At 46.2% G+C, this 18398-nt stretch overlaps 1 protein-coding gene across 2 annotated transcripts in view; it reads right to left on the minus strand.

The window, feature by feature from the left end:
- LOC142463288 (ATP-sensitive inward rectifier potassium channel 12) overlaps positions 1–18398 on the minus strand; it is a 33831-nt gene that overhangs the window by 1695 nt on the left and 13738 nt on the right. The window contains exon 2 of one of the 2 annotated variants that reach the window (XM_075565829.1): positions 8978–10374. In XM_075565829.1, coding sequence (XP_075421944.1) covers positions 8983–10275 — 1293 coding nt within the window. In that variant the 5' untranslated portion in view covers positions 10276–10374 and the 3' untranslated portion in view covers positions 8978–8982. Of the gene's footprint in view, positions 1–4383; positions 10375–18398 lie in introns of those variants that run through there. The other variant, XM_075565828.1, reaches the window with a different exon arrangement.

Below are 18398 nucleotides of genomic sequence, written 5' to 3' on the forward strand. Positions count from 1 at the left end.
TGAAGAAAAGGTTGGCCCTCCTGGGTTTAAAGTTTCAGAGCATATCCGGGGCGGGCACTTTTAGGGAACTCCAATAATGTGTTTAAGGTCTCCGGTATATAACTCCCTCACGACTAAAGAGGAGCAGCTTTGCCATGCACTGCAGCCCCCTCTGGCATGGAAGGGGTTACATTAGAATAAAGGTTTAGTCCGTTGAAATATTCCGTCATACTCGGGATCACTGTATATTTCAGGCAATGCAACTTCACAGAAGCATGAATGATAAAGACAGGAATAAAAAGACGCATCTGTGTACATATAGTGGTATTAAGCATACCCTTATCAGCAAAGGGACAACATGACAACAACAGTAATAATCCTTTGGTTTTTAATTACGCAAATTGGATTTATGCAAGGTGTAATAAAACATGACCCCCGTTACCCTCTCAGGGCCAGGCCCACAAAGCCACGGGCTTTAACTCTTTCACTGCCATGGGAAATGTGCTTGAGCTGAGCATGTCCCATTACCCGGGGACTGAATTCCCCCACCCCAAACTTCACTACTATTTCGAGTTATATTAAAAAAATAAACAGTTCTATCAACCTACAGTATTAAAAAATAACCTAACTTTGTATCAGCCCTTCTGCTCTGCCGGGGGTTCAGCAATGCATTGTGCAGCATTACATTGCAAGTGCCTACAGCAGTGCAGGGGTTAAATATATATATATTATAATCCAGGGGTAGGCAACTCCAGTCCTCAGGGACCACCAACAGGTTGGGGTTTCAGGATATCCCTGCTTCAGCACAGGTGGCTCAATCAGACTGAGCCACTGATTGAGTCGCCTGTGCTGAAGCAGAGATATCGTGAAACCCTGGCCTGTTGGTGGCACATGAGGACTGACGTTACCCAGCCCTTGGTGTAATCTGAAGCAGCCTGGAACAATGAAAAGGTGCAGAAGGTAAGCAGCAGGGGAGGAATAATTCATTGTACAGAGCTGCACAATACTTATTCCACATTTGCGTGTAAACCATGTCCGTGTGAACTGATCTGTGATGGCAGATACAATAGATTTGTTAAAAAAAACCATCTTTTGTTTTGGACATCTTTTTAGATGGGAAAGGTATACAGGGATATACCAAATTAGTATACATGGGAAGGATGTTGATCCAGGGATTCATCCGATTGCCAATTCTTGGAGTCAGGAAGGAATTTATTTTTCCCCTTAATAGGGTTTTTTGTTTGCCTTCCTCTGGATCAATAAGTATAGATATAGAATAAAGTATCTGTTGTCTAAATTTAGCATAGGTTGAACTTGATGGACCTATGTCTTTATTCAACCTCATCTACTATGTAACTATGTAACTATGTAACTATGTAAGATCTGCGGGTATCATTTAAAATGAAGAAAATAACCCCTCTCCCCAGTCTTGCAGGGGCTTTAAACACCAGCACTGAGTATCTTTATACACAAATACTGACTGCATATCTTTATGCTCCAATCCTGAGAATCTTTATACACCAGTCCTGAGTATCTTTATACACCAGAACCGAGTAAGTTTACACACCAATGACAAGCATCTTTATACACCAGTACCAAGTATCTGTATACATCAGTACCAAGTATCTGTATAGACCAAAATAAGTATCTTTATACACCCATACTAAGTATCTTTTTAGATACCAGTACAGATTATTTTTATACACCAATACCGAGTATCTTTCTACAACAATGCCGAGTATCTTTATACAGCTCCTGCCTCACGCAGCAAAGCAGCAACATATTACAATTAAATGTTGGGGTTGGGAGGTGATGAGGAGTTCAGCAGCGAGGGTCTGCAGCTGGTATTATTGTGTGTGTGTGGGGGGGGTCCCAGTATTGGAAGCTATTAGAAGCGTATAGTCATACTCAGTCACGATCCTTACCTGGCTGTGTTAATTTCCAGAGCGCGACACAAACAGTAATGCTAATTAAGTCAGTAAGTTGAATCCAATGCGATTTTGTCCCCTTTATAAATAAATAAGTGGGGGGCTGGAACTACTGACATTTTTTTATTAATTTCCACCCCACTTTAATCCCTCTTACTTTCCGGGGGAGATCCGCTTGGTAAAGCTGCTATGGAAGCTAAGTGGTTCTGTTGTTTCTGAGACAATCTAAACCAGGGGTCTACAAACTCAGTCCCCAAGAGCCACCAACAGGCCAGGTTTTAAGGATATCCCTGCTTTAGCACAGGTGGCTCAATCAGTGGCTCAGTCTTCAATTGAGCCATTGATTGAGCCACCTGTGCTGAAGCAGGGATATCCTGAAAAGCTGGCCTGTTGGGGGCTCTTGAGGACTGAGTTTGGAGACCCCTGATTCGAAACCATGGTCTCCAGAGAAAATGAACGTGCTTTTCCATTGGCCAGCAAAAGATTCCCATCGTTAGAATCTCTCGTTATAAGAATTCCTTTTATACCCCTTACATGTCAGCGGGGCCTGAAGAAGTCCTGCACTTGTGGCCCCAGTGACAAGGTCACATGCGTGTGACACGTGTGATGGATAGCACACCGATGGTTGGACTAAAGGCTGCATACGTAAGTGATGCAGAAAGCAGAAGCTCTGTCTAGGGTAGGGGTAGGCAACTTCAGTCCTCAAGGGCCACCAACAGGCCAGGTTCTCAGGATATCCCTGCATCCACACAGCTGGCTCAATCAGTCCCTGCTTCAACACAGGTGGCTCAATCAGAGGCTCAGTCAGATTGAGCCACCTGTGCTGAAGCTGGGATATCTTGAGAACCTGACCTGTTGGGGGCGGTCTTGAGGGCTGGAGTTGAGCCCCCCTGTTCTAAAGGTACAATCCCTGGAGCTGGTTAATTACATCTCCTGTATGATAGATATCACATTATAATGCAACAGATGATTAGATCAATTCTTTAAATACTTTTTATTATAGATAATAAATGATGATTTTGGAGGAACCTGCAGGGCTCCCCATCTCTTCATTCCCTGAAGTGTGAAATCCTACACCTTTCACAGGGCCAGACTAGATTATGGGGGTTGCGGATATGTGAAGGGGGGGGGGGGTGAAAATGAGAGGGAGATGATTTTATAATAAAACTTCTATAGGGTCAGATTTACTAAACGGCGCAATGTCGTAGTGCACGTTATAGCCTTCCAGATATAGGCCTCAAAAAGTAACCCGAGGGGAGCATCATTATATAAGTAAAATACACATTTAGTGACTTTGCTGGGTGAGCGTCAATGTGCGGGTGGCTAATGACCTTGAATATACAGTATATATGTATATGATTCTGAACTCGCTCACATCTCGCTGGGCTGTGTTTGCTATCAGTGGATGCTGTGACTTCATGATGCTTGGTGAATAATACTGAATACTTCATTATTTCACTGTGAGGCTCCATAAACTGTATCCAAGTATAATCTCACAATGCCTCATAATGCAGTATATCTTATTGGCTCATATTATAACACTATATCCTACAGTCAACACGATGCTGCCTGAGCCGGGCTATCGTAACCTGCAGGCATGCAGCCTCTGCAAGGATGGAACACCCGACTATGAGCAGCATATCGGTTACCATGGTTACTGTGTGAGAGACCAGCTCTGAGCATCCCAGAGGTACCACAGTGCAGGCTGAGGACACGGGGCAGCCGTCCTACAGGTGGCCAACTCCAGTCCTCAAGGGCCACCAACAGGCAGGTTTTAAGGATATCCCTGCTTCAGCACAGGGGGCTCAATCAGTGGTTCAGTCGAAGACTGGGCCACTGATTGAGCCCCCTGTGCTGAAGCTGAGACTGGTTGAGCCACCGGTGCTGAAGCTGGGATTGATTGAGCCACCTATGCTGAAGCAGGGATATCCCTAACACCGGACTGGAGTTGGCCACCCCTGGTGTAAATGCTCACACAAACACCCAAGAAAAACCTATCCCCTGTTCCCAGCTGCACAGAACAGGACAGGGTTAAAACGGTATAACAACGCCCAATAAGCAGAGCGCACGGAGGGTGGCGCGAGCCCCGGGGAGACAAGCAGCAAGCTGCGCAGAACGGATCTATTTAATGCAACGCAAAGAAGGACATTGCGGAGTATTGGAATCTCAGCAGCGGTACAAGGCCATATTATGCAATTTATTACAGATTTAGGTCCAACATGGTTGTATCTGTGACCCTCTAATGATTTAGCCTGTCACTGTGAAATCCCACACTGGTTTAGAGAAAATCTGGTGACATATATATACATATATATATATATATAGTCCACGATGCTCCAGGGTTAGAAAAAGATAAATATACATTTATTAAATCATAAGATACAAACAATAAAAAAATGAGAGCGACGTTTCAAGCCAAAAAAGCGCGAGAAAGGGCTGTTTGGCTTGAAACGTCGCTCTCATTTTTTTTATTGTTTGTATCTTATGATTTAATAAATGTATCTTTATATTTGTGGTGAGCGGCGGCGGCAGCAAAGCTTCCCGATACTTTCCCTGAAAGGGAACAGTACGGGAGGATCCGCTCGCACAAACCGCCATCGCAGCAGTGTTATGCGAGTAATTGATCTCACGTGGCGCGGCGCTGGTGTGAGACGCTCAGCGGTGTCACCAGCGGACACGGGGGCCACGGCGACCGGACGTGGCAGAAATGTCAAGCGAATGACGGCTATTTTTATCCGGACGTCGGCACCTGTGAATCAATTATTTCCCAGGGCATTGTGGGAGTAGCCAGCTGCGACTGTTGGGGGGGGAGGGAGTGGGAGGGGGAGGGAGTGGGGGGGGGGGAGGACAAAAGGAGGAGGGTGTCTGGAAGACGCAATGAAAAGTCGAAAAGTGGCTTCGAAGCTGGTGTAAGTGGTCTGATGGTAACCTAACTCCTGACTGCAGGGCAACGTGTTGCTGACCTCTCTGGCAGTAAAATGGTTACAGTAGGTTTAGATAGTATAGACAGTATGTAGTATGGTCTGCTGTGGCGTTTTCTGTAGGGTAGGGGTGGCCAACTCCAGTCCTCAAGGGCCACCAACAGGTCAGGTTCTCAGGATATCCCTGCTTCAGCACAGGTGGTGCAATCCGTGGCAATGATCCACTAATTGAGCCATCTATGCTGAAGCAGGGATATCCTGAAAACTTGACATTTTGGTGGCCCCAACTGAGCCACTGATTGAGCCACCTGTGCTTGAAGCAGGGATATCCAGAAAACCTTGGCTGTTAGTGGCCCTTGAGGACTGGAGTTGGCCACTCCTGTAGGGTTAGGGTACATCATACCCAAAGTGCCCAGGACCCAGCGATGTTACTCTATCTCAGGCCGTAGCCAACCCCCTACTCAGTAATGTGCTGCAGAGCCCTCTGGCAGGAAGAAGCCTCTCTTACTATACTGCCTTCACATCCCTGTGTACGGAGAGGAAGAAGCCCTTCATTCAGGTGCAGACCTGCATCATGGCTGCCATCTTTATTTCCCTCTCTGCCAAACAACCCTGAGTTTGTACCTTTGTTTTTTTTATATTGCGCAGAACTGTGTACACAGACAGCGTTGTGTAAGGATAAAGCAGTACTGTTTAACCCCTTCGCGGCTAGGGTGGCCTAACAAGACATTGCGCAGCAATGAGTCGCCTGTCCCTCTGGCAGTGGAAGGGTTAAAAAAAAAAAAACGGCTCCAATTGCGCTCCTCTGACTTTGGTGAATGACCCTCTGAGTCTAAACACAGAAGCAACATAGATGTTAAACTCTTCCAGTCTTTGTGCAAAATTGCAACAGAAAGTGCTCTATGGTACAGATGGGTGAAATCTTTTTGATGGATTTGGACCCGCTTTGGATTGGCCGGTTCCTTTTGGTCCACAGATCAGTCTCAAAAAGGGCGATCCGCCTTTTTTTCTTTCTTTTTCTATCACTGACAAACCACGTGGCGGGTTAATAATCCGTGGTCTGACTTCTTTTTTTTTTTTTTTGTAACATTCAAAGAACGGATTGAGGAATCCGCAGATTGAATTCTTAAAAATCCGTCCGGATTGCGTCCGATGGAGGTTTTGGATTAATCCGTCCGGATTGAAACTGGCACAATCCGGCAACGGATTTTACACCGCGGAACGGATTTTGAATGGAAAGCCCGGGAAATTCTGGGAAACGGATTGTGACACTTCCACCCATCTCTAATGTCAATATCAGGATATCGCTGTGTCTTCCTGCGTTAGCAATATTAACCTCCTGCAGGGCCAGAAGCAGCAAGAGGCGGGGACAGAAACTTGTGCGCCAGGAAACTAACAAACAGCAAATGGTTAAACATGTAAAACATTTATATGTCCAGATATCAACATATTGTTTGTAGCTGACTATAGCTCTGCAGTCCTGCTGGAAGTGAGGGGTTAAACTGTATAAGCCTGCTACATACTGGCTCTATTGCAGCCAATGTTTATCCATGTGACACTGGCCAATCAGAAATGTCCATCCCATCTGACACTGACCAATGGGAAGTGTCTATCCTATGTGGCCCTGGCCAATCAGAAATGTCTATCCCATCTAACACTGACCAATCAGAAATTTCTATTTTCTGTGTCAATGACCAATCAGAAATGACAATTACACCTTATTGCTTCTAACAGGTGCCTTAGCTCCCTGACACTTATGCACCTGCCACTCACCACTGGGTGGAGCCCGACATTGAATTTCAAACACATTTAATCTGTCCCTTTTTTTATATATATATAGTGTTTCATCTGCATGTTATAGTATAGGGGCATCGCTGGGGATCCCACGCACGAGGTGCCTTCTTACCAGCAGGGAGCTGCTACTTTCAATCTTTACTTGACATTGGATACACAATTCCCTGCACAGATCTTTCACAGACAATTTGGACTGAAATGTGCATTTTTTAGGAAATCAGATAGGTGAGAGTTGGGCACCTTCCCACTGTGACTTTATTATGCATATTAGGGGTCGTCAATAAGTATTTTCCGGTTTAAAAAAATGAAGCAAACTGCCCCTTTGCTCTTTGTTGTATTAGCCCCTACGTGGGAAATGGTATCCAAATGTTTCTTATTCTGCTCCAGTTGGACAAGCATTTTCCTGCACTCCTTGCTCTGCCCTAAATAGTCCCCAAATCTCACCCTTTAGGAGTAAAGGCACCTGGCAGTGATAACCATCGTGCTGTTTCCAGTACTGCTCTGCATGGTAACTCGGTGTCTGTGAGGAGGATGGTTGATTACAACTCTCAAGAACCAAGGGTCCAAATGAGTGAGATTTGGGGCTCCAGGGTCAGAAAATGACATTATGACTAATACTGGACATCGGTGTGTGAGACATGTAAGTCTGGTACTGTGATGCTTATTTAGCAAGGTTCCTACTGCAAAACTGGTACAGCAAACTGAGTCAGATGTGCAAAAGGAAAATTGTCACTGAACCCTCTGGGGTTATTTGATGCTGTGTCTTTGGGTAGCAGCAGAATTTGTCTGATAATTTACCCCACTTATCTAAAGATTGGATAGAGCTGATTGAAGACATGAACCTCTTTGCCTGGTATTTAGAAACTATTCCTCGTGTTGACACCCTCAGCCTCCCATCCCGATTGCATCGACTAAAACAGGGCCCTGTCCATCTGCTCTGATGATTACAAGCTTAAGGTGCTATGAATGTTTCTCATCTCTGGTATTACAGACAGGACACAAGTATAGACCTGCTGACTTCAAACTAAAACATGCAGCTCGCTGCAGCCAGAGATCAACTGTGTTTACCAAAGATGTACGAGAGCCAGTGCCGGGCAACTGGCAGATCATTTGTGTTTAGGCAAGAACACCTCAACCCATACACACTGACGTATTAATCTGTGGGGTCACAGCAGCGGCTCATTGGTACCTGTATCTCTGTTTATTAAACCAAAGTGCGCTTGGCATAGACTTAAAAGTCTGTAACTGGTCAAATGAAAATGAATTGGTGCATCAGCTGAATTAGGATCTTAGTGGGATATTTGATTAAAGAGGCAATCCAAGCAGCCAATTTTTTTTAACATAGGATTGAAGCAGGGGGGGGGGGGTCTACAGAGCTGAACCCCATTAATTTCATCTCTAGGGACCCCCTGTTTCAGGAGATACCTCCATAGGAGATGCCGGTAGACGCTCGGCTGGCAGGGATCACGTAATGGCGGAGTTTCAAAGCTCCCGTGACATCATCGGGCGCGGCTTCCTATTGGCCTGCGCGACGCGGGACACCGGCACCCCGGTTTAAACAATCATTTTAAAAAAAGGCGCATGAATAGCTCCTTTAATGATGACAAATTAATGATGTTTAAATCTAGGCTCATCATTTCTGGATGGTTCTCTTCATATACACACGGTGAGAGGATCCATCTAACGTTTTCCCATCATATTTCATTACATTTTAGATTATTCCATGAGAGTTTTGAGTATTCAGTCGGGCAGTTCCCTTCCCATCGTATATGAGGTCTGACTACTGTATCTGGCTAAAAGTTCTACATTCACCTCTTCAAAATGTGGGAATGGTGGACCCATTTTATTCCTCGAAGAAGATTTGTGCTCAACGTTTCAGGTAAAAAAAAAACATGTTTTTAAAAAAAAAAATATTTTTCGGAAAAGTTTCCTAAAGAAAACTGACCGACCTGAGCCCCCTAATAGCGTCGCTGTGTATCTGGTGCAACAAACGCTTGATTCGCGCATTTTGCCCTCAAAATTGCATTTGTTCCTTTGCAATCTTTGTGCTTCTCCTGTTATATTGAAAATACTTTCCTGCTCTTTTGCCATACAATATACTGAAACGACGCGCCAAACCGTGTGTAATAACATGCAGGATGAGATCTCAATTATCTAGAAAAAACACGTCCATTGACACTAGCGTATTATATGACCTGTTGGCCTTAGCATTCCCAGACCCTGTGATTATTGCAGAATGTTATTATTAAAAACTATATTCACTCTTAGACATTTCTATGGCACTTGCATTGTTCTGCATGTGTTAGAGAGGGTGAAGAGGAGAATTGAAACAAAAGGAAAATAAAGTAGCTATACCACGGTCATATTTCAGACTCCCTTCTATATGACTGCTGATCCAGTCCTATAGTTGCCTGAAGCCTGTCAAATTCATGTCTGCTGTCTGGGCTTATATCATCCATAACTCTGCTATCATCGTCCTCATCACGGCTCATAAAGGCCAACTCGTTCTCGTAGCAGAAAGAGTTGGTGTTGGGAATTATGAATTTGTTCTCCACCAGGTCCTTGGCACTGCAGCGGGGAGTAGATGGAACCTCGTAGGTTTTGTGGAAGTGAGAATAGTCCACTTTATACTGGTTTCTCTCCTGGAAGAGGACAGGCTCGAACCGGTGACCCCACAGGATTTCATTCGCTAAGTAGGAGCTCCGAGCCTGGGTGGTCATGGCTGTGGCTTCCACCATCCCCTCCAGTATGACCACAATCTCAAAGTCAGATGACTCTATGTCTTGTTTGCTAATCCCAAAGAGAGGACTCTCCTCATCAATCTCATGAAGAATCGTGATGGGGGAGACCAAGAAAATACGGTCCAATCCTTTATCAAACCCAACGTTTATATCTATTTGGTCGAGGGGTATATATTCACCTTCCTCAGTGATTCTAGGCTTTATGAGCTGGGCCCTCACATGAGCCTCCACTATGTGGCTTTTCCTAAGATTCCCAACTCTCCACATCAAGCTGAGCTTCCCGTCTCTCATGGCTATCACCGCAGTATGGCTGAAAAGTAAGGTCTGGGCCCTTTTTTTGGGCCGGGCCATCTTTGCCATTATAGCACCGATCATAAAGGAGTCTATAATACAGCCCACGATGGACTGAAACACCACCATAAAAACTGCTATCGGACACTCCTCAGTCACGCAACGGAAACCATAACCAATAGTCGTTTGCGTTTCAATGGAGAACAGAAAAGCGGCAATGAAGCCGTTGACTTGGACAACGCAAGGCTTAAAATCTATATCCCCTGTTGGGTTTTCTAAGTCTCCATGTACCAGAGCGATGAGCCAAAAGATAAACCCAAAGAGTAGCCACGATACCAGGAACGCCATTGAGAAAATGAGTAGCATGTACCTCCAGCGGATGTCTACGCATGTGGTGAACATGTCTGCGATGTACCGTTGGGACTTGTCGTCCATGTTGGTGAACTGAACATTACACTGTCCGTTCTTCTTCACAAACCGGTTTCTGCATTTCCTTCTCGTGTGAATTTTCCCGTTGCCAAAGCCATTGACCCCTGGCATGGTGGTCAGCCTCAGTCCCTCCTCATCAGAGGACACAATGCTGTAAGGGTTAATTCTACTTGTACTCATCCCTGGACGCATGGGAGGGGGCCAGCCCTCAGGGGGCTTTTACCAAGGGAAGGAACTCCAATATGTCACCGTTGGTAGGACTCCGTTACCAGTCGAATCTAGTGAGATGATCTGCAATAGGAAAATGAGAGATTTTAGCCTCCATATTGGTATTACATGTTGATGTCGGCATGTAAAGGAGGGGGTCACCCAGGAAACATGCCTTCCCCTCACCCCCTCCCAGCATTGATGCACCCCAAACTCTCAACCTCTTTCCTCTTCACCACACAAGCTAGTCATGGGGTGGACATGCACATGCAATATTAGCTACGAGTGTGTGCGTGTTATTCTGGAACCTCTGAGTTTAGACACACGTGGGACACATACATGTGCTCTCCGAACTCATTCCCGCTTGGGTGATGTCGCAAAAGCTTACAAACACCGGACAGATCAGCCAATGCACGATGCCTACAAACTGCAGGGACATACTGACAACATATCAATGTGTTCACAGCAGCTAAGGAGAACAATGCGTCCTGCAGATGTATTCAAGGGAAGGGGAGGCGAGAAGTGTGAAAAGCTCAGGCAGGCAAAGCTGGCATTGGGGTGCCCACACTGGCAGGAAGTGAGGCAGCACCCAGCTGCTTGCAAAGTATCAATTTAACAGTGTTTACATAGCAACAATGTAACAGCTATGTTCTGAGTACGTTCAGTGAGCATCTTCATTGCTTTAAAGGAACAGCACCAGTTATTCACCAGTCGGCCCCTGTTTATTACAAATTACTGTTACTGTGCCATCTCCGTGTCTGATTCCTAAACAAGATACAATGAGGGGGGTGAGGTGCTTCTCCCTGAATTCTGTCACACCCCTCACATGGTTACTTTTTATATGTGTTTATCCGCCTTGTGGGCAGAGGTGCCTGCAATGCTTATCTCTTATTGCAGTGTAACAAGAATGTCCCACTTCAGAGATACTCTTCCCTTAAGCGTGTGTGAGTAGCCCTACATACCTGAGCGTGTTCTGGATACCTCTCTGTGCGTGTTGCAGTCATGCACGCTGCAGAGCAGATGGATGTGTCAGAGAGGGCAAACCCCTCTCCTACCCCTAACCCCCTCTAGAAATTGAGTACAGGACAGTATGCTGAGCCCAGGTGTCTGGGACGGATTAATCCAGTGCGACCCAAAACTGGCTGACGCCTCTCATCTAATATGGACAGAGGCTCCAAGGTCAGATTCAGACAGGTCAGCGTTCTAAGTATCCCATTCCAATGATATATCCGGCCCTTGGGGAAGCTGGCATTTTATTCTGGGATGAGGTGGCACATTGCTGGCACGGGTGCAGCCAGACATTGCGTACCTTCTATATCAGGGGTGCTCAACTCCAGCCACTCAAGAGCCCCAACAGGTCAGGTTTTCAGGCTATCCCAGCTTCAGCACAGGTGGCTCAATCAGAGGCCCAGTCGAAGACTGATTAGGCCAAGTATTGAAGCAGGGACTGGTTGAGTCACCTGTGCTGGAGCTGGGACCTGTGCTGAAGCAGGGATATCCTTAAAACTTGACCTGGGGGTCTAGGGGACTGGATTTGAGTGCCCCTGTGCTATAGCATACTAGTAGCTTTGTCTATTTGGTGTTATGATTTATAGACAAAATTCTCATTGTGTAGATTACAGGTTCGTCCAACTGCAGTGGCGTTTAATACACATGTATTTCTCTGCATGCAGTAGTCAGAGTTCCCTTCTCCATGTGCTGTGAATCTGCTTCTCTACGTCAGGGAAGCTTTGAGCTTATTCATTTGAATCGAGTTTAGAGATTCTATGCTTCACAGCAGACTTTATTACCTTTCTCTGCAACTGAATAGCAGAGCTGTCCCAGGTCCTGGAATTATTTCTCATCTCTTTTTTTTGTAGCAGAATGGGATGCTGGGAGTTGTAGTTCTGCTTGTGATGTAATCAGATGAGGTTTCCCCTAGGTGAGAAGCAGGGGGTCTCCGGAGCTGAACCGCATTAATTTCAGCTCCGGGAACCCCCTGCTTCCCGAGATACTTACTTCCGTAGGGGGTGCCGGTAGCAGCTTTGCAATTTAAATGTCCCGATCACGTGGGCCAATAGGAAGCTGCAAGGGATGACATCATGGCTTCCTATTGGCCCGCGTGATGCGGGGACATTTAAACCGCCATTATGATAGCCCCAACTAGCCCAGCTGGAGCTGCTACCGGCACCCCCTATGGAGGTCAGTTTCTCGGGAAGCAGGGGGTCCCCGGAGCTCAAATTAATGTAGTTCAGCTCCGGAGACCCCTTGCTTCAAACCTATATAAATAAAATCAAAGCAGGAGTGCTGCTTTAATGATCCACATTGGCTACAAATAGGACAGGGCATTAACATATCCCACCACCGTGCCGATGTTTAAGGGGGTGTCCTGTACACATGGGGTTACAGAACATGATCGAAGTGATTAACTGTATCATGACTGAATTGACAAGTGAATCCCCCAGGTGTTTACCAGTCTTGGATGAATAATGTAACTCAATGCAATGGGACTTCCTAGAGCCAGATGAGCAGACCCCCCCCCCCCCCCCCCAGTCAGGACTGGTTTCCCTACTCTCATTCATTAGAGGAGCTTTTATCCCTAAGGAAATATACCTTGGTAGAAATTAAACCAGGACTGGCCAAGGCGCCCAGATGAATCAATTATGTGCTGCATTATTCTCCTTTACATATAACACTAATGTGGGGCGAGAAACCCTGTCCTGTTTGCAGCACCAGTCAGTGAAACCTGTAGGAGGGGAACATCTAAATAAGGGCTGGCCAACTCCAGTCTTCAAGGGCCACCAACAGGCGAGGTATTAGGGATATCCCTGCTTCAGCACAGGTGGCGCAATGACAATGACTGAGCCACTGCAGTAGGTATATCCTTAAAACCTGGCCTGTTGGTGGTCCTTGCGGACTGGAGTTGGCCAGCCTTGATGTAAATCGACGAGGGGCTTTTCTCACACTCTGCTCTCTACATTTAGTTCATTCAGATCCCGCAGATCATTGCGTCCTGGCAGCGAAGAGTCAATCAATGGAAGCAAATGATAGGAGCTCCCAATGCCTGTGGTTTGGATACCTGTGAGGGGTTGAGTATTCTACTGCTATTAATATTCACACAGCATATAGCACACTCTCTAAACAAGACGTGACCAGTGATGCATTGCTCTACAAACCTCACAATCTATGTTTTTAATACCAAAAAAATCATTTGAATATTCAGTTCTCTCTACAATTCTCCTTTAATCACTTGGCAGCAAAAAAAAAACAAAATCACTCTCAAAACTACAAGCAAATATCTCCAGTGTGATATAGATCAGGGGTGCCCAACTCCCGTCCTCAAGCCTCTCCCTCCCCCCCAACAGGTCAGGTTTTTAGGATATCCCAGCTTCAGCACACGTGGCTCAGTCAAAGACTGAGCCTCTGAGCCACCTGTGCTGAAGCAGGGGCCGATTGAGCCACTGGTGCTGAAACCGGGACCAATTGAGCCACCTGTGCTGAAGCTGGGACCGGTTTAGCTACCTGTGCTGAAGCTGGGACCGATTGAGCCACCAGTGCTGAAGCTGGGACTGATTGAGCCATCTGAACTGAAGCAGAGATATCCTGAAAACCTGACCTGTTGGGGGGGGGGGGAGGGCCTTGACGACTGGAGTTGAGCCCCCCTGCTATAGAATAAACAATGTGAGAGACACTGCAGCAAGCATAACTGGGTCTGATCAAATGTCCCATTGACACGAGGACGCTTTGCACCCGATGTATCGGTTTCATACCTCTCTCTGTTTATCTCATCTCCCTTCCTGACACATATCTATGTCATGTCTGTTTCCTGCATCTCTTTGTGCCCATTAGTGTTATCTCTGCCATACAAGCTGCCGCTCGTGTCCCTGGAGGTGTCTGTCTATCACATCCGTGCAACCTGTAGGGTCTCTGGCCCCTGTAACGATGCAGTGTCCTGCTGTAATACATTGATTTGAATGGTGTCTTTCTTTGCTGGACTCTTTATATGGTGGAGCATGACTTAGTAAACATGGCCCTTGATGTTATACCCCCTGTAAACCGGGATCTAAACATCTACACCAGTAGTGGCCAACTCCAGTCCCCAAGGGCCACCAACAGGCCAGGTTTCCAAGATATCCCTCCTTTGGCACAGATGGCTCAATCAGTCCCTGCGTCAGCACAGGGGGCTCAATCAGTGGCTCAGTTTTTGACTGAGCCACTGATTGAGCCCTCTGTGCTGAAGCAGGGATATCCTGAAAACCTGACCTGTTGGCGGCCCTTGAGGACTGGAGTTGACGACCCCCTGCTGCACACAATGTGTCCTCTCAAAGCCGCCTTGCTGCTAGAGCTCTTTCAGTGCGATGAGTCGCTGGTCCCTCTATCACTGAAAGGGTTAAAGATGTATGCTGCGTCTCACCTGTCAGCATGTCGGGGGACGTGTCAGGGATGGGAATGTGCTCACAAGGGTCCTTTTATCATTGCTGTCTGCCGTGCAGGGAGATGCACCCTACCAGGCGCCAGCAGCTCATGTACAAACATCACCGCGTAGCAGAAGCATCGAAAATAATGCACCATGCTGGAAATGGTGATATTTACTCAGCGACATTGATCTGGTATAGGGGGTGGGGGGGATTAGTGCAACAATGAAAAGTATTTTATAGTTTAATACAGGGTGGGTCATTTTGAATTGCTGAGGGGTTTGGATGCGTTCCCCTCCAGGTTTTAGCTGGGCTGCTTCATTCATCATCAGGACACTAATCGAGAGCGACATAAAACCAGGGCAGAAAGGGAAAGAGTAGGTCAAATCCGGGCAGCGCCTTTATTTGTGACCCCAGAAATAATGGGGGGGGGGGGGGGAAAGGGGGGGCGAGGATTATTATTCAGCAGAGTTTGTTCTTTTCATGCTGTTTATAGCAGTTTTTGCCAAATAGACACCGACCAAGGAACAGAAATCCTTCCCAATTAACACCCAGACAGGTGACCAGGACACCTCACTGAGCGAATGATTTGTGCGCTGTAATGGTGCGCTCAAGTGTTGCTGAACGCACAGGTTTAATTAGAAGCAATTTCACTGCATTGAACCAGTTTATGAGAAGGTGGGCTCACGTTCTGCACTCATATTCTAAATCCAACTGAAGTAGGGGGGGGGGAGCGGATCAATTGATTATGCTCGAGATCAGGGGTGGCCAACTCTAGTCCTCAAGGGCCACCAACAGGTCACTCAATCGAAGACCGAGCCACTGATTGAGCCACTTGTGCTGAAGCAGGGGTACCCTTAAAACCTGACCTGTTGGTGGCCCTTGAGGACTGGACTTGCCCACCCCTGCTATAGAGTCACTGGGGAAATGACACCCAGGTGTTGTGTGATCGTGCGATTGTGTAGTGATAACGTTCGCAGAGAGCGCCTCTGCCGCAGTGTAATGTGATAATATAGTACCCTCTCTTTAACAAAAAATAAACCATAATCAGAATTCAATATTCAATACGGTATCTCTCTGTGTCTGGCCTTTAAGTTGTCTCCTAACCCACTCCCCATGCCAGTCCTGTTACTTTCTACTTGTTGACCTGATGTTTGCATGTGATTACCTCTCCATCCTGCTAAGTAGTAAGGGTCAGGATTATACTTATTTCCCCCTCCCTCTACAGTGCTGACAGTGTGCGCATATTTTTGCAGGTGCAAGTCCCTGCCCCGTGGAGCTTACAATCTATTTTTGGTGCCAGATGCACAGGGAGATAGTGACTAGCCCACGGTCACAAGGAGCTGACACCGGGGTTTGAACCAAGCTCCCCTGATTCCAACTCTGCATCATTGTTTTCAGAGTAGCGTCTTTACTCATTGAGCCGCTCCTTCAGTGCGGATGCACATTTGGGGTATCCTCTTACCGTGTCTACATATCTGTCTGTGTAGGTGTTAGTCTGTTCTTTGTATGACTGGGACCTGTGACAGGTTGTACCTGTCTACAGCACCTCTGTGACTCCCATACAAGATAACGTCATTCAAGCCTAGCTGACAATAGGCCGATTAGTGTCACTGTGTGTGACATTCTGTAACGGCCTGTGGTAGAGGCAAATATCCAATGATCGACCTAAAACTCTTATTTCTAATGTGACATTTCAGGGGGATCAGGAAATGTCAGTATGCTCCGGAGACGTTCCCAGATAAAACTCCAACTGGTGAACGTGTCAAGGGTGTTATTCAGAATTTAGTGACATTAATCATCTTGTGTGACAAGACATCTTTGCTTCTCCTCCACTTGTATGTCTTGCTTTTATTCAGTTCTGGTCTACTAATTGTTCTTTGCGATGCAAATGTTTCTTTCATGCGGCATCCCTGCGGGATCAGCGCCCGGAGCCTTTGTCTGTTTCTATGTCTTTGTTCTTGTTCATATGCAGGGGACACCCACATACTGTCCTTAAGCTTGTCCTAAAAATACAGTGTGTACGGGGGTGTGTCCACCACAAACTTCTCAGTCACAAACTTCGCAATCCAGAAAACATGAAATAATGGTGGTAACACAGCTTGTTACACATACTCTGCTCTAACCTCTCAGGGGTTACCTAATGACTAATATTATGCTGCACACGAAAACATTGTTGTACTATGTACCCCTCAGGATGGCCTCACTTCATCCTCTGGATAAGAGGCTCTGATTAAGATTTAGCCATTTTTAAGGTTTCACAGGAAGGGAAATGGTCAAATGAATTGACCAGATGGTCCTTGTCTGCCGTTACTTTCCATGTTGGCTTCTAAACAGTTTGTTTGTGTCAGGCTGGGTTTGCTGACATTCTGCGTCCTGTACCACTCGGAGTCATCTTGGTGCTAATATGGGGAGCGGTGGCCTCTGAGACCCGAGTCCGAATGTAACAGAATGTGCTGCCAGCATGCACTGCCCCAAGAGGTCCTGCTCCCTCTGAGATCACTGAACCCAAATACTGGATGCAATCACATCCAGCACACACTGTGAGACTGTGCATCCGTCCAGACTCATTGTGACATGAAGCTAGCAGGAAGTACAGTGCACTACACAGTACAGGCACAGTCCATCTTTGTCCCAAAGTGCTGACACTCTCATGTCAGGCCCAAGTATGAGAAGATTTATACTGTAATTAAATAATTCTGACTACGAAGTCGTTGATAGTGAGACGACCTAACACTGAGTGACACTCACACAACTCATACCACTCACATCACTAAGTGATACACCACTCACATCAATGAGCGACACTCATACCTCTGGTATCACTGAGTGGCACTCGCACCTCTCATCACTGAGTGATACACTACTCACATGACTAAGTGACACAGACCTATTGTATCACTGAGTGACACTCATACTTCTCATATCACTAATCACGCACACCTCTCATAACACTGAGTGACATTCACACCTTATATTACTGAGTGAAACCCACATCTTCCATAGAGTGGCACTCACATTGGGTGAACTCACATCACTGTCAGTTAGACGTTCTCACCAAACACACTTACTCGCCCTCTCTGCTATTCCTCGTTATTGATCATTGCTTTGCGTGTGTGTCTCACTCTCTCTTCCCATCTTGTATTTACTCAGTTACCTTTATATAAAAAACAGAATACAATGATACTTAGTATCCATGTAGCCACCTCTGGGATGCAAACCCGCAGCACATTTGCCGCTGTCTTCTGCATGTAACCCCCTCATATTATCCTTAAAGTCTGACGTCTATTAACTAAGTTGCAGGCCCAAGTCCCACTCCCCATTACGACCCATACTCTCTCTTACTGAGCAGATAATTGAGACACAACACAGGAATGTAAATACCACAGGCGTATTTATAGCACAGCCCTTAATAAACACATTGGATATATATTAAATATGTATATAGATAGATATATATATATATATATAATCCACAAACGGGAGGATCATTTACCACCATGCACAGTACACTTCACATAAGTGGCTGCATGGGTGTATGCCAATGTCTCTCCCTAATACCACCCGACCCGAAACCTAGGGGCCCATGCGTGGTTGCTGGAACACTGTTTGAGCTCTTGTAGATAGTGTTATAATGTAGCAGGCCTGCATCTTCGCAAACACTTCGGTACCCATTAGGCTACGATTTATACCAGATGCCGCCGAGCGGCAGCA

Source organism: Ascaphus truei, chromosome 11, assembly GCF_040206685.1.
Source record: "Ascaphus truei isolate aAscTru1 chromosome 11, aAscTru1.hap1, whole genome shotgun sequence".
Classification (NCBI taxonomy): domain Eukaryota; kingdom Metazoa; phylum Chordata; class Amphibia; order Anura; family Ascaphidae; genus Ascaphus; species Ascaphus truei.